General features: G+C 36.1%; 1 protein-coding gene across 3 annotated transcripts in view; it reads right to left on the bottom strand.

Moving 5' to 3' along the window:
* Window positions 1-561: 561 nt before the first annotated feature.
* Window positions 562-15,616, bottom strand: part of ZNF654 (zinc finger protein 654) — a 35,622-nt gene continuing 20,567 nt past the window's right edge. For all 3 annotated transcript variants that reach the window (XM_075515242.1, XM_075515247.1, XM_075515256.1), the window contains 5 exons: window positions 13,289-13,491; window positions 12,380-12,519; window positions 7,426-7,567; window positions 3,381-5,700; window positions 562-2,991 (listed from right to left, as the gene is read on the bottom strand). In XM_075515242.1, coding sequence (XP_075371357.1) covers window positions 2,984-2,991; window positions 3,381-5,700; window positions 7,426-7,567; window positions 12,380-12,519; window positions 13,289-13,491 — 2,813 coding nt within the window. In that variant the 3' untranslated portion in view covers window positions 562-2,983. The remainder of the gene's footprint in view (window positions 2,992-3,380; window positions 5,701-7,425; window positions 7,568-12,379; window positions 12,520-13,288; window positions 13,492-15,616) is intronic.

The following is a 15,616-nucleotide window of genomic DNA, read 5'->3' as shown; positions in this document are numbered from 1 at the left end:
CTTAAAAAGCACGTAGAGTTACCCCCCCCCACGTTACAAGTATCTTTTTGCTCCTAATTAAAGTTGCTTAATACTGCAACTATCTGAGAATACCAACAGGTATCAGAGTAGTTTAAAGAAAATGCAATGTCTTTTGAAGTAAAAATCATTACTTAAAACAAAAATGTTACCACCCACTTGCTACTTGAAGTCAATTTAGCATATTCCTGATAGGTGTTATGTGATGCTAATGTTCACCTATGGAAGAATTCAGTTTTCCAGTTCTCCAAAGTGTATATACTGAACACATGGTAAAAACAAATGGTGGTGTCCAAGAAAAGCATCTTTGAACAAAAATGAGTTTAATGCAGGTACAAAAAATTATGGTCACAGTTTATGCATGTACATAGACGCATTTATCTACACACTTAAACCAAAGAAAATACAAGTCTCAATCATGTTTTTAAAGCATCTTCAAACACAGGGAGCTCTAGGAAAAGGCAAAAAAGCACCAAAGATTAAAGGTACATTTAAAGGACTTTACACAAACATTTTTGTCATATCTATTGACCGAGTTCTCAGATTTTTAGAACTGTAATACTTCAAAATGAACCTTTTTTCCCAAATATATTTAAGCAAATTTAACTAGATTAACAATGTTAAACGAAGAAAGGGGAGCCTGGGAACACTCAAGATGATAACTGGGTCCTTAAAAATTAGTTGGTAACTTGAAAGCAAAAAAATGTGAAAGTGCATTTGGCTGATAAGGTCCCAATTAATTTTATGTTTAAAAACTTTTAATGTATTTATATATGTAAATATATATATAGTGTGTGTATATATGTATATATAATGAATGATGCATTTAAATCCATTTTTTTGCACACTGCAAAAAAAATTCTTTGGTGCCTCAAATGTCATACACATCTCTGAAAGTGGGCCAGTCATTGGTCTTAATGTAATGCACACATACCTGTGATCATAATTTTATAACCTTTTACTTTAATCCAACTCAAAGTTAAGGCAAAGATTTTCTAGAATTTAAGAGTACGATTTTGAATTTGCATTCTTTTTACCTCCCAGGAGGGGGAAAGGAAGCAGAATTAATGCAAGTATCTGTTTAATTTCACAGAGGATTATTAGCAGAGGCATTACTGAACTATTAAGTTTAAGTTCCAGAACTACTTAACAGCCTATTTTACAATGAAACCCTTAGGTTTGCAAGTGTGAGCCATTGCTACAATGAACGGATCTTTTATGTACCTCTTGATTTTTTACCCATTAGTTTTTACATATCTGTTGATTTAAGCAAGTTGATCTTATTATGCCATACGTGCACTGTGATGAACTATTCAGTAAGCAAACTAGCTCAGCAGGAACAGTTGGTCTTTGCTGTCCTGCATTTCTGTGATGACTCCATCTGTACACACCAGTTTTCACCACCATACCTTCCATGCCTACAATCACATTAAAATTTTCAGCTACCCACATAGAACAGGATCTCAAATAAAACATTTTTAGGTGGCAAGACAGTAGAAGATAAATTAGAGGATAAATTAGCACAGTAGTTAGACAACGTGCATCTCTGCCACAACTCTGTTTGGGGTGGGAAGACCAAAAACTACAACAGCATCTTTTTGGTTTCCGAATGTCCTGTATTTCAATGTTACGTATAGAGCTGAATGACTCAAATTTCCTGTCTTCATATTCTGATTGTTTGTATGAACAGTGAATTTTGGATAAAGTGCTTAACATTTAAGTCTAACTCCTTTGCTAACTTCTGGGAAGGCTATCTTTTCAAGAGATGCTACTAGATAGGGTTGTAATGTGTCTTAAGGTTGAGTTGATACATATTTTCTCCCTTCCTCTAGACAGTAAATAAGTAGTTACAGTACTGAGTTGTGACCTACCACCATTAAGCAATATCACGTATGTGAAACAGGCTCTTCATGATCTTTTTTTTCCAACTTGACATGTGCTCTGCTTTTGTCTGCCTTTTTTTTTTAAACTTTTTTTTTAAAAACAGGAAGCCATCTCAAGTTCTTTTCAGTCATACCAACAGCTGAAGGACCTCTGCATTTGCATAAAATTAGTTTAACTCTGCCCTGTAATGCAAGCTTAACCCCCTTCACATTCTGTATTTGTTTCAGTCTGCTTCTGTTAATATCCACACAATCTGTGCGTGTACTGCTTGTATTAGTCTTCCTGCACTTACAACAGATGTTTTACAGGACGCTCTTAGCATACACGTTTACCACAGTCTTGCAAAGGGCCTCTCTTGCATGCATCCGATTTCCACTGTGCGTAACTTTCACCCTTAGTATCACATCAACTGACTTTTCCTTGCATGCTCTGTACTTCAAGTTTTTGGCTATTCAAGCATTCCCTCCATCTTAGATTTCTTTCTACATTCCTCTTTCTGGATTCTAAGTATAAGTTTATTAAATGAGCTCCATGCTTTTTAGCAGATAATGGAATCACATACTCAAACTTTGAAAAAAGAATGCATGGTTCCTCTACACATTTCTTACCCATATTATAATAATGTAACACCTTGAATGATTCCTTCCCACCTGTGTGGATGGATATCCTCTAACCACACATTTTCCAACTACAGCAGCTTTCAGAATTGGCTGGTTTTATTTCCATAAGGAAATTAACACCTCTGCTTGCTCAACTGTATGCCTTATTTTCCTTAAACCTTCATGCTAGAAAGACTGTGCCGCTAAGCTTCAATCACATTTGGAATGAATGTGGCTTTTTGGATAACTGGTACTTTGGGGATTTTTTAGCAACCTTTCTGGACTCAAGACCTGCAGAGCTCCTATTATTCCTCTGTGAATTTTGTCTAGAAAATGTGCTTTGTCTTTATCAAGGTCATGTTTTTCTTTAGTAATTTGAGACTGCTTTATGATTAAGGCCAACTGGGAAACAAACTGATGCTTCTTCATGTAGTGTTTTCTTACACCACTCCTTGTTTGATACATTTTCCCACAACATTGAATCAGGCACCTGTAAAAGAGAATACATTGGGATCAAAATGAAGACTAACCAATGTAAATAATTCTTTAATCTAGAACACTGCTTGTGTTTTTCAACATGTTTAGTTTCAAACATGAAAGGAAAGACAGACTGAATTACCCCCTTCTGTTTTATGAGAAGTCTTTTCCATTAGAGTTGCCTACCAATTCTCACCTCTTTCTTATTCTAAATGGCATGCCCAATTTGAACTTCCAATTTAGCACAGTATTGTGATTTAATCTTCTAAGTTCTAGCATACTACAATTGCTTTGAAGCTGTGTCTGTCTCATCTATCCCATCAGGTTGCCCAATTTCAAAGACCATTTTCTGGCTGGTATTCACCTCCAAACAAACCAACCCAGAAGGACTGTAAAACTTACTTTCATCATCTGAATCGAATCCAAAGAGCGTCTGACACTTCTTTTGTGCAAGGTGAGCCTCAAGTGCTTCTGAATTACAGTAGATGGTCAAGCAGTTGCCACATCTAAATCTTTCTGTTGATTTGCTACAAAATTGATCTTGTTCAGAATGAGCATCTACTTTATCAGTCAAAATTTTTCTACGTTTTGGCATGCTAATGTATCGTTCATCAAGATAACTTGGAGGCAATGGTCTAACATACGGTTTTGTTAAGATGACACCATATGAAGTATTCTCTGTTGTCTGATTTGGTTTAGAAGGTAATTGTGAGGCAGCAGCATTATTTTGTGGTATATCATGACAATTCTGTAAAACTGGTAACACTGACCCATTTTCTGTCCTTGTTTCATCTGCCACTCTGTCCAAAGGTATTTCTGATGACTTTGATGATGTCTGATCTAGGTCACTGTGCCCATTGACTAGTTGGTCACTAACAACATTACAGTTTTCAGAATTTGGCTGTAACACAGGTGTCTTTTGGTCTATCAAACTTAAAACTGTAGCGCTACCCTCAGATGAACTTTCATTTCCATTGTGAATTACATTATTTGCTTTCTTCTCAACACTTTGAATATATGTCTTTGGTTCTGTAGAATCCTTCCTTGACTTCCAAGTTGGAATTGGTAAATCTACAGTTTCTTTTTCATTAATAGATTCATCATCATCTTGGTAATTACAAAGTTCTGAAGGATCATCTGAAGAATCTTTTTCACTTGCATCTTCTGAACATTCTGGTGTTTTACTTAAATAATGCTGAGCCTCATGTTCATACAGCAAAGGGAGCTCTTCAAATAGCTCACAGCACTCTGCAAAATTGCATTGAGCTTTAAAAACACTATGACTTTTTGTATGTTCTGCAAGCTCAGTTGACAGCTTAAATCTCTGATTACAATTAAAGTGTAAACAAAAGTAAACATTTGGATACACATGTCTCTTCAGGTGGTCTATAAAATGTTGGGAATCAGCAAACTTTCTCTGGCAGAACCGGCATTTTCCTTTATTCCATTTCATTATATGCTGCTGCACCTTCAAATCAGTTGGATGAGCTTTTCTTGCATGTTTATTGAGGAATCTTATCTTTTTAAACACTCTAGCACAACCGTTAGCAGGGCACTTAAAGCTTCCTTCTTCATCTATAGCATCAATGTCTTTTTGTGGGCAAAAAGCTCCATTCACTTTATGCAGAATAGGGGACTCTTTACTGGAGCTCTCGTCATCTTCGGGCAAACTTTCTGTACTTAAAGCATCAGGAACATTATTAAAACAGCTGTCACTACTATTTTCAGTAGCATCATCCTGGTCACTTAGATGGTTTTCCACTGCATCAAATACCTGTTCTGCATTCTCCTCCTCCACTTGGACCACTTGGTCAACACTTGGAGCTATTGCAGTCTCTGGTTCATTATCTTTGGAACCATCAGAATTCCCGTTTTCAAGAGATGGAGAAACATCAGAACATTCTAGTTCATTAAGAGCAGGAGCCTGCTGACTAGCCTCAAGAACTGCAGCAAGATGTTGCCTTTCTATCTTCCTGACATGATTCTTTAAGTGCTTCAGCATAAGTCCTCTTTGCCTGAACTTTCTGGTGCAAAGTACACAGGAAAAACTGCCCTTTTTTTGGTGAGCTTGTGCATGTTTCACAATGTGACCACCAAGGAATTCCTTGTTGCATATCACACAGCGGTGCCTTGGTACAGTTTGATCTAACATTTTAGATGCCTCAAGAGCTTCATGGTTCTTTTTGGCATTACCTTTGGACTGGGCTTCAGAGAGGTCTTCAGGGTCAAGCTCCCCATTGCTTACATCTGTTAAATAGACACATTCCTCACTCAGAGCCCTATTATACTCTGTTATCTTCTCTGTATTTGCAGTAGAGTTTTCCAGTGTACTTTCACTTAAGCTAACAAAGGCTTTATCCCCCAATAATGCTAAACAATTCTGCTTGATCATCAAGAAATTCCAAAACTCAGGATCAAAAAACAAACCTTTTTTCAAAATTGGAAGCAATTCAAAACGTACACGGTTTTGAACAGAACTAGTGCACTCATTGTATTCTTCATCTGCACATTTATATAAATGTTCAACAGTGTAGTAAGATTCCAAGGTGCGCTCAAGAAAAAAGATTGAAAGAGCACAAATTCTGAGGATCTCCAAGTCATTTGGCAGAAAATGAGCAATTGCTTTATAAATAAGACTTTTCATGTTGGGATCTTCACGGAGGTCCAACTGTAGGGCACATCCACATATCTCAACACATATCTGGAGACCATCTTCACCAACCTGCAGAAAGGAAATTACAGTGTACATAATTATAGAGTATGCATAATGGTATTTTCCTTATGGGCTTACAGAAGTCTACAGCTTGAAAGTAAAATTAAAAAAAAAAATCAGACCCACAGAAAAAAAAAAAGAACTAGTATAAACAATGCCCAGACATCAACATCCCATGTATTTATATTCATCTGCTTGCAAAATAGTTAGGAGTTCAGAAAGCATCCTGCTAGTAGACTTCACCTAAAAAGGCACATATATTTTAAAATAATACTCAAACAAGACTATAAAATACAGATACAAAAATGCTCAAAAAATAACATCTGGTTTGCACTGAAAGCTGTATAGCTACTGTGAACAAAGCTTCAGATACTTTTGTCACGTGCAGTTCTACAGTTAAAGACAATTAATTATGTGGGGATATAAAACAACACTGTAGCAAATCATATCTGATCTAGCAGTATCTTCTGAAGTCTGCGTCTTCATTACCTAGGCTGTTTCACACTATGATTGGACGGTTGCTCTGTATTTTGTCCCTGTTCTAACTCATTTAACTTGCACTGCATAAAAATACAAGCTATAAAATATTGCCCTCAATTTTGAACAATGACCACCAGGGAAAACGTAAGAACCTATGGCCAAGCATTCTAAAATCCTTGATTTTTTCAGAATTGACAAACCAGCCTTCCAATGAGCAGAATTCCTATTCCACACTTTAGGCTGGGCGCCCTGCCATCAACATGAAATTCAGAGGGATGGTCAGAAACATACTGCCCAACAGGTAGCAGATTAAAGTAAAATGAATTTCAGGAAGTTTAGAAATAATTAATACCTACCTATATTTAAATGTGTGTTAACAAATACATACAATGCTCCATATGTAGTGGGTTATTAAAAAATACAATTATTCAGATGCAAATATAAATAAGTTACTCATGTCACCAGAAGTATTTTAGCATATATAAAATTAAAATCTTGAACAGCAGCAAATCATTGCATTTAGAACTGTACAGCAGCACCCATGACAAAATAATTTGTAATTCATTTAGGGCATAGAATATGAAGGAGCTCTGTTCACAGTCGGGATAATGATAAAAAACAACATTTATCTGGAAACAACTCGCATTCCTGTGTGCAAAGCATTGCATGTTACATCTTTTGCAGATGTTTGTATGGGACAGTATAACACTAATGTCTGAAGCATGAAACGCAGTGCACTCTTCTGAAGCAAAATTGTCTTCTATCTTAGTGTAGCTTTTCCTTTACGTTACATTAAGCACTTCTTCAGGTTTGATTAGAACTGGTGAAAGGACTCAGAACTTAACAAGGGTAAAAGGCAGATACAATGGCATTACACAAGTCCTATTTTCTTAAGGAGCCAGGCTGAAAAAAACAAACAACAGATGCATCTTTCACATTTACTCCATGTATTATTATTAATTTCCCCATTTATTTATAGAGCATGACATTCTTCAAACTTATTGCAGACAGAAAGAAAAACTCAGATTTCAGTCAAAACCAAAAATCTTAAAAACACACAACAGATCAAGGGCAATCATAACATTGAAGCACATTCTGGAACTTGACAAAATTTTTAAGATAATATTGTGTCCTTCCCTACCTCTGCTTAACCTTCCACAAAAAGTGGCCATTACACAATATAAGCATCACTTCTCCCTACTTTAACTAGTTACAGAAAGAATGGGGGGGTAGGGTAAAACAAACAAAACTTACTTCATCCTTAATGACTTTCATGAAAGGGAAAATTACTCTGACATTTGTAGCAATTCTTAAAAGCTGGTAGCACTGGTCAACAAATACTTGTTTTGATGGGTTAGATTTAAGCTGCAGCTTACTCCAAATGAAGATCAGGTCCCTATAAGTACAGAACAAAATATTTTAATGAGATTGAGTTTTAGAACTCTGTCACTAAGCATGATGCATTACTAAGAACAACTATTTGCATATTCTGTAACTAAAATCATATTTGAGGGCATAACACCAATCTAATTAACACCACAACTGTACACAATGGAAAATGCAACTTAATTACTTTGTTAAAGCATTCAGGGTATCTGCTATCACTGAGCCAATTAAATATTCAACAAAATATTAATGTATTCAGCTTAGTATCAGAGAACTGCACAATAAAATCAGATGCTACAGCATCTAGCCCTTAACACCACAGGCAATAAACGTCAGGCTGAACAGCAAGCTCTGTGTGCTCTTGGGATTAAGTTACTTTCAGTGCAAGGATGAGGAGTCCTTCAGGAAAAGAAATGTTTGAATGTGGAAAATGGGAGCGTTGTAGAAAGCTAGCTTCTGATATGGTCCATTGACAGGAAATATTGATGTTCTCCAGTTATGCACATTACAACACAATTTTCTTTTGCTACTGCTGTTGTCACTGTCTTTCTAGCCAATAGCAGTTACATGAAAGTGTCAGGCTCTACAGCTATTCATACATCTCTATGATCTTCAGTCAAATAACATCTCTGACTGATACAAGGAAACATACAAATAGATTGCTAGACTCTGCAGCAGAGCTCCTACACAGGTAACGTGTTTAGTCTATAAAATATAGCTAATTGAAATTTACAGCCTGTAATGTCTATGTGCTTTAATTCAGAGACTCGGAAAGGTAAACGGACTTAACTTTAGATTATAAGAAAATTTGCCGGCACAAAGATTTTACACAGGAGTAGCTATAGTTAGGACTAGGCAGAAATCCCACTATAACATTACAGTGAAAACAGGGGATCGACTGACTTTCATTTTCTGATGGAAGACACTTTTTTATTCCACCAGCCTCCTCCCTCAGAAAACACAAACGCTGTTACTGACAAGATATTTGGTTTATCTTCCAGAGGCTCTAGTGTGTGCCAGATACAAATCAGACAAACCTTTTGGGATTAAGCTTGTCTAGTGAGGTCAGTGCCTGCATGAAGGGAAGCGACAGAACTGCCTATGACAAAACACCGACTTCACTTTTAAATTTAGGACAGCTCTACAATTCTGCTTGACATTTTAAGAGCTAGACAAGAGATCTTGATTGTTTTCCTTCATTCAGAACCCAAGAAAACTGAAGTCGAAAGAAAGATCAAGCTTACATGGGGGAAACTGTGAAAAGGGAGTTCTATAAGCAGCTCTACCCACAAAAAATTAGCCTTACAGGTTTTCTAAAGATACAAGCTGTCCACCTCTGCCTTTACCAGGCTGGAAGTCTAAATTCTTGAAAGTCTTTGCAAGCTTTACATACAAGTTTGAAAGCAGTGTCTTCATGCACCAAACCATTCATAAAAATTCAGTAAAAGTCTCAACCTGAAGTACAAAAGAAAACTGAACATTTTTGCTGTTAAATGTTACAGCAGTTAAATAATACAACTTATTCTCTGCTTTGTCTCATACCATTTCAGAGCAAGCCATTTCAACACTAATCCCAGAGAATTTGAGAAAACTCAAATTATTCTTCTGAGAGATTAGTGATTAAAGTGGCTTGCCATGTGTTCAGACAAGTGTGACGGCTGGCACAAGGAAAGAGCTGAAAAAGGAATGGAAAAAACTGAAAGTAAAAGGAACAGCTCCATGGGTAAAGAGCAAGCTGTTAAATCAGTTTAACCACCATTTGACTAGACCATGATTTGAAATAGTGTTTTAGTCTTATTCCTCCATGTAGACATGGAGGCTTCTCCTTCTCAAGCACATTTCTGACTTTGATAATCATTAAGGATTAAAGCATTCTTGAAGAGCTGACTGGTCTCTATTTCAATCACTTAAATGCTTTGGATACCAACTTTAATGCTGAAGTCAGCAGCACTTGAGATATTTCTCTGTCACTGACCACAACACAGATAATAAACTTGAGATAATGTAGGCAGGGGTAGTTTTCTATTTGCTCGATTATTATGGTGTAGTAGTATAGTACTTAATGACATTTACTTCTTGGATAGTACAACTTAGTTCACGCTGAGGCCTGTGCTTAAACTATTACGGACACATGTTGGGGCAATTTACGTTGTTACTGTGAGATCACATAACTCAGTACCTCTTTACCAGAGGCAACCAGGTATTCCAGCCTGTTAACCCCCTGCAAAATACCAAACCCACTGCGTGCCTCCATCAGCAACGTAAGTGAATGGTTAAGCCCGCCCTACCTTAGCTAGATCTAAAACCTTTGCTATTGTTGATAAGTAGAAAGTCTATCTTTCCTTGGGTACAGATAGCACACTTTACCAAAATGTTATCCAATTCACAAAAATTACCTAAAGGCCAAACACTGATCGAATGTGTGGGAAAAATTCCTTGACTTACTGAATTTACTGCATAGGAACCACTTGAAAATAGCCAAAACAGCATTTAGAAGTTTGCCTGGCAGAGAATGCAAGCCATTCTGCTGTGCCTGTTCCACCAAAATTTTGGCTGTCTTCCGGAAGAGACATCACTTTTTGATACTAGAAAGTATCATTAATCACGTCATTATGGACTGATCTCTTACCAATACCTTGTACACAAATATTTCTAGTAAGACCAAGCACAGCTTGCTTTGTGATTAATTTGTAAGTGGGCTTTCACTTCAGAAAAATATTTCATTCAAATCACCTGAATCTAGAATTTATTCTTAACATCAATGAAAACAATAAGAGTTTTGTGACAGAGCTGCTTAAAGTCCATCTTCCTCTGAGAAGAGAGCTAATGGTTTCAGCTTGAAGATTTCAAATAGGCTGCTTCACATGAAACGATAGCAAGTATCTGCTATTTACAGCTTTCTAATCTATTTTGATATCTTATCTTTGCTAGTAGTGTTTGCTGCTAGATCCCTGCTAGATCTGCAAGGTCCTCAATTCCAGACAAGGCAAGATGATTTATGCTGTGCTGAAGACATTAAAATCTTCTCCAGGGAAAAATACATGATGTAGGTTAATTTACCCTGGCTCCTACTTCTTCAAAAATTTGAATTACAGTATAGTCATGCCTTCACAAGCTTTGCTCCAGTTTATCTATTAAGCATTACGCAGATTCCTCTTGTTGGGTACGCAATTGTTAAGGCTCAGCATCTGTAAAGAATGAAACGGCTGTTCTAGCTGCACAGGCATAACTGCTCTGAACTCCTTCAAAGATCCTCAAGTTCTATATTCTGAACAGAAGATTAAAATACTAAGAGATGCCAAAATGGCTTCCTTGATAAACAGATATCAAACAGTACTTTAGTCTCTTCTGGAATTTCATTTTTGACATCTACTTTGTCAGAACATAAGGACAGACGTTTTGAATAGCAGTTTTCAAAATGGATGATGGAAAACAATGATCAACTGGGTAAGAGCAAGGTTAACATGTTACTACAGCAAATGGTATAAAAAGTAGGTTTAATTCCAATATTTAAAATGCACTTCTTAAAAGACTGAATCCCCCAAACAGAAAGCACTAATCATGTGACTAATACGTGCAGGTTACATCTGCAAATTTCCTGATGAGTAAGAAGTCAGGAGATGCAGCATTTGGGCAGGAATCAGCAAAGTCGGATTCCATTCCAAAGCTGGTCACTGGGCTCACATAAACTATGTACCTTTTTGGTTGAACTTCTTCATCTGTCCTATGGGGACAGTCAAGCCCACCTTTTTCTGGACAGACTGAATGAAAAATGCCACTAGGTAATGCCAATACATTGTATTATAAACGTATGTCAAAATCATAATTCCAAAGGTTTTGATTCAACACAATCAATTACTCCTCAATAGTTAAGGAAAAATTTTATTAACAAACCAAGCATTATCATGTCTGGCCTTCATTACTTCCTCAAGAAAAAAAAGAGAGGAGACATCTTACTTTTCAGTTTCCTGAAATCTGGGAACAAGGAAATCCTATATACACTCTAAACTCCATATTAAAATTAGTTACACAGATTAATAATTTGATCTCTATTGATTGGAAAAAAAAATAAAATCCTTCCTGACTATGCCTTTTTGCTTCAACTACATAATCAAACAAACAAGTTAAGCATACTTTATCAAGGAATGCAGATGTTACTTTAGGTACAGAAATTATATAGGCTGAACAGAAGGATTATCTTCCTTAGCCATCTTTCAGTCCTCAGAATGATGAAATTTGTTTTGACAACATTTCTTAGCCATAAAAACATCCAACTATCAAGCTGATTCAGTGTGTATGAAGACATTCTTACTTAAATGTTTTCTAGAGGACCGCCATTTATGTTATGGCTCTGTTTATGAAGTAAAAGTTTGCATAATTCATAGCACATTTTCAGAACCATATATTCTCTTTTTAAACACACTGGTGACATACTACAGTTTGGTTATTATAAGCGGTGTCATTTAACTAGCAGAACAGTAAAATATCTGCATTGCCAGAGAGTCTACAGACTGCATATTGTTATACATTGCTAATAATAAATGCCATGTTTATAGGTATTTACAGCCTAAAGTATGTAAAGGCTCACCCTTCTGTTACTTTGAAACAGTAAGTGTTATGTACTGTGTAGGCTACCACTATACATGATTGTGTGTAAAAAGGCAACAGGCATAACATGTATTAGGAATGTTTAAAAATCATGTTAGAATGTTTTTATCTGGTATTTTAAACTTGAGCTACATCTCAAAGTTAGATGAGTTTCATTTTTGGCAATAAGCATTTATTATCTGCTAAGCTGCTTCACCAGAAATAAAGTATTTACCATATACAATACATGTCCCCATTTTGAAGCTGTGGGACTAGGAACGATTCACATAGCTGTAAGGCTAAGGTAGTCTTCCCTTCTTTTTCAGTGTTGCAGATGATCTCAATTCCACTCTTGCAATCAGTCCTCAACAAGTGCTATACAATTAAAATAAAATCAATTTAGATAAATTTGCTAACATGAAATAAAAACCTATCAGACCTTGCTATATTAAAGAAGCTACCGAAAACTTCAGGAATTGCTATTAACATAGGATTTCTTTGGAACAGCTTTTGTATAGGTCTGTAATAGAGATTTTGGAGATATTTAGAGCTCTTTCATATTTCTTAGAGTAACGATAATCAGAGTAATTGTCTGAGAAATTGAAAGACTACACAAAAGCACTTTTTTGCATGATGGTAGCTTGTTATTAAAACAAGGTTAAGAAAAGCATTGTTATCTAGTAAGTGCTATCGGTGGTAAAGATAGGGCCACATCCAGCCATAGTGTCATTTTACATACTGGGGCATCATAAAAAAAAACTTTAAAGCTAACAAAACTATATACTGTACAAAACACTGGACTGACATCAATTAGGCTCAAGTGCTTTTGCTAGAATAATAGTCAACAGTAAAACAGTCAATACACTGAACTTACAAAATATTAATGACTCAAGTTATTTAGGAAATATATCTACAAGTAAACTTGACCAAAAAATTGCATTTAGGTCAACAAGATTTCTAGGTGCTTAACATTTAACTTTTCAAAGCTTAAGCCAGCACTAAGTTAAGCAACACCGGTGTAGTTGCCTGATTTTATGACATTTGGTTCTACGAAAACAGAGTTCCATATGCTCCTCTTGACAACTTGTATACAGTAAGTATAATGTACCACTTCATTAAAAAAATGTATACTGACAAACAATACCTCCTGGAATAGCTGATCTTCTAATGGTGACATATAAAGACAGGTGAAAAGAGCTTGATGGAAATACAGATCTTTACTGATATCTGGATGATTTATGCAAGATTTGATAAGAGCCATTGCCTCAGGGATGCGTTCACAGGCAATAAGGTATCTGGCACGTAGTTCAAAGAACAGTGGATTTTCAGAGCTTAAATATTTGTTAACTGTACAGAAAAGAAAGATTTAAAGGCAATTAGAATATGAAGTCCAAACAACAAATATATTTAATTGTAATGTTGTTTTTAATAGTGCAATGTCAACAAATAATATAAAAAAAGGCTCTGCTAAAGAAGCTATCATATATTAAATACCATCAAGAATCTGTCCTTCTGCTTGGAAACAGAAATTGTTATTTTTCTTACACCAGTAATCTAATTCAGTATTTTGTTTCTAACAGATCAACACAAGGTGCTGCAAAGGATCAGTAAAATATACACTATATAGAAGCAGATACGAACATTTTTGAGAAAGGAAATTCCCTTTCTCAGCACTGGAATCTGGGTGATTGTCAGAAGTACAGGATCAACATCACTTCCAACACTATAATTATAAATATTTCAAACAACTCAGGATACTCATTATCCATTAAAATGGAAGAGCTCGGAGTGGTGAAAAAGTTAACTAGAATTCACACACTGTTGCTTTAAGTAGCTTTGAACACCTTGATTTTGCTTGGAGAAGTGGAAAATACACTTTTTCTTCCTCTAAAAGTGCTACTGGGATCCCTAAATACCTTTAAATTCTAGGCCCTGATTTCTGGAATTCTGTTTTTCAGATCTAAAAGCTAATCTTAAAGCTAACATTTGAATGAAATTGTTTCAACTGAGATACTCAAAATACTTAACATTTAAGTAATTGGGAAATTATGAAATACATAGAAGACATGCTTTAGATCTCTATTATAAAAGATCACACAGATTCTATTGTCTCTTAGGATTAAAAATTAAAATATTACTCAAGGGTACAAAATGCAATAATGCTGCTTTTATTTTGAGAATTGTTTGCATCTTGTCAAGTAAATGCACACTCTGAGGTGTTAACAGTGTGTTAACATTTCTGTAATATATTGGACAGTATGGCCTGATCTTCCCTCTTATGTTCTCAACAACTACCTTAAAAGGAAGAGTTAAAACCCCACAATTTCTAGTGCATACCCTGTAGTACTGTACAGTGTTTCATATTTTAAAGAAAAAAGAAAAGATACTGTCAATTTAAAGTCAATGAAGGCTAGAAGTGAGCATGGGAAGTTTATACCTTAGAAGGAACCTGTATTAAGAAAGTTACAAGCAACTTAAAGTGACATTTAAAATGATTAAAAAAATAGAAGTGGTTACTGAAAACCACAGTCTGAACAGCTAAGAGAAAAATTTTTCCCAAAATAAAAAGATTACCTGTATAACAAGCTTTCACTTAAACTTTTTTTTTTTAAAAGGACGTCTGGTTCGAAAGGCATTCCTTATGCTCAGAAACAGGATTTCTCTAGGCCTCTCCTCTTTTGAATTAACATACTTATGATAATAAACCCAGTCATCAGTTTCATATGCAAACATTACCCAATGGACTACTGAATATTCACATTGAAAAATTAGGCCAGAAATACTTAGCTTTTGTTATGTGCTAACGTTAAGAAAATGCTGCACGTATAACTGGCTGTCACATCCCTTTCCCTCAAACGAGGGAAGACTGCAGTCCACAATACAGGTTAACCTGTTATATCATTCCCACTTTTTGTGTGGGGAACTGTTAGGTCAGTATGCCCCTCTGCTCCATAAACGAGATTCCCACTTCTGACAGCATGAGCTCGCATGGAAGGGGGTCTCCTATACCCTCCACCACTGTTTTTAAACAGACTGTGAGTTCCAGCTACACCACTGGCAGGATTGTGCTCCCTCCCTGTAGTGGAATGTCCTCTTTTCCCAAGGCAGCATTTACAGCTCTTCTAACCCTCCAAGCAAAAGACAGTTGCTAACTATAGTGGCATTTAGCCAAGTCTGTGATACATTAAAAACGGCTTGGGGAAAACATCTATTCTTGTCCAGGCAGCATGTGCGGTGCTTTGCTTTAGAGCAATAGATGCCAACCATCAGCTTAGAAACTAATTAACTGCTTACATCTGAGTGTACCTCTGTCTACGATACTCTTCTAGATGTTCACAGTAGGCTGCCTTAGTCTCCCTAATCTATTAGAAGTTTATTGCTCCTATGTTTCAACCCTGCTATCTTTCTTTAAACCCAAAGACTGCCTTCCTTTCCAGCCATCTCAAAATAGACCCCAACATCTCAAAGTATA

Source organism: Mycteria americana, chromosome 1 (genome assembly GCF_035582795.1).
Source record: "Mycteria americana isolate JAX WOST 10 ecotype Jacksonville Zoo and Gardens chromosome 1, USCA_MyAme_1.0, whole genome shotgun sequence".
Classification (NCBI taxonomy): domain Eukaryota; kingdom Metazoa; phylum Chordata; class Aves; order Ciconiiformes; family Ciconiidae; genus Mycteria; species Mycteria americana.
The sequence above is the reverse complement of the archived record's forward strand: the minus strand, read 5'-3'. Positions and strand labels throughout refer to the sequence as shown.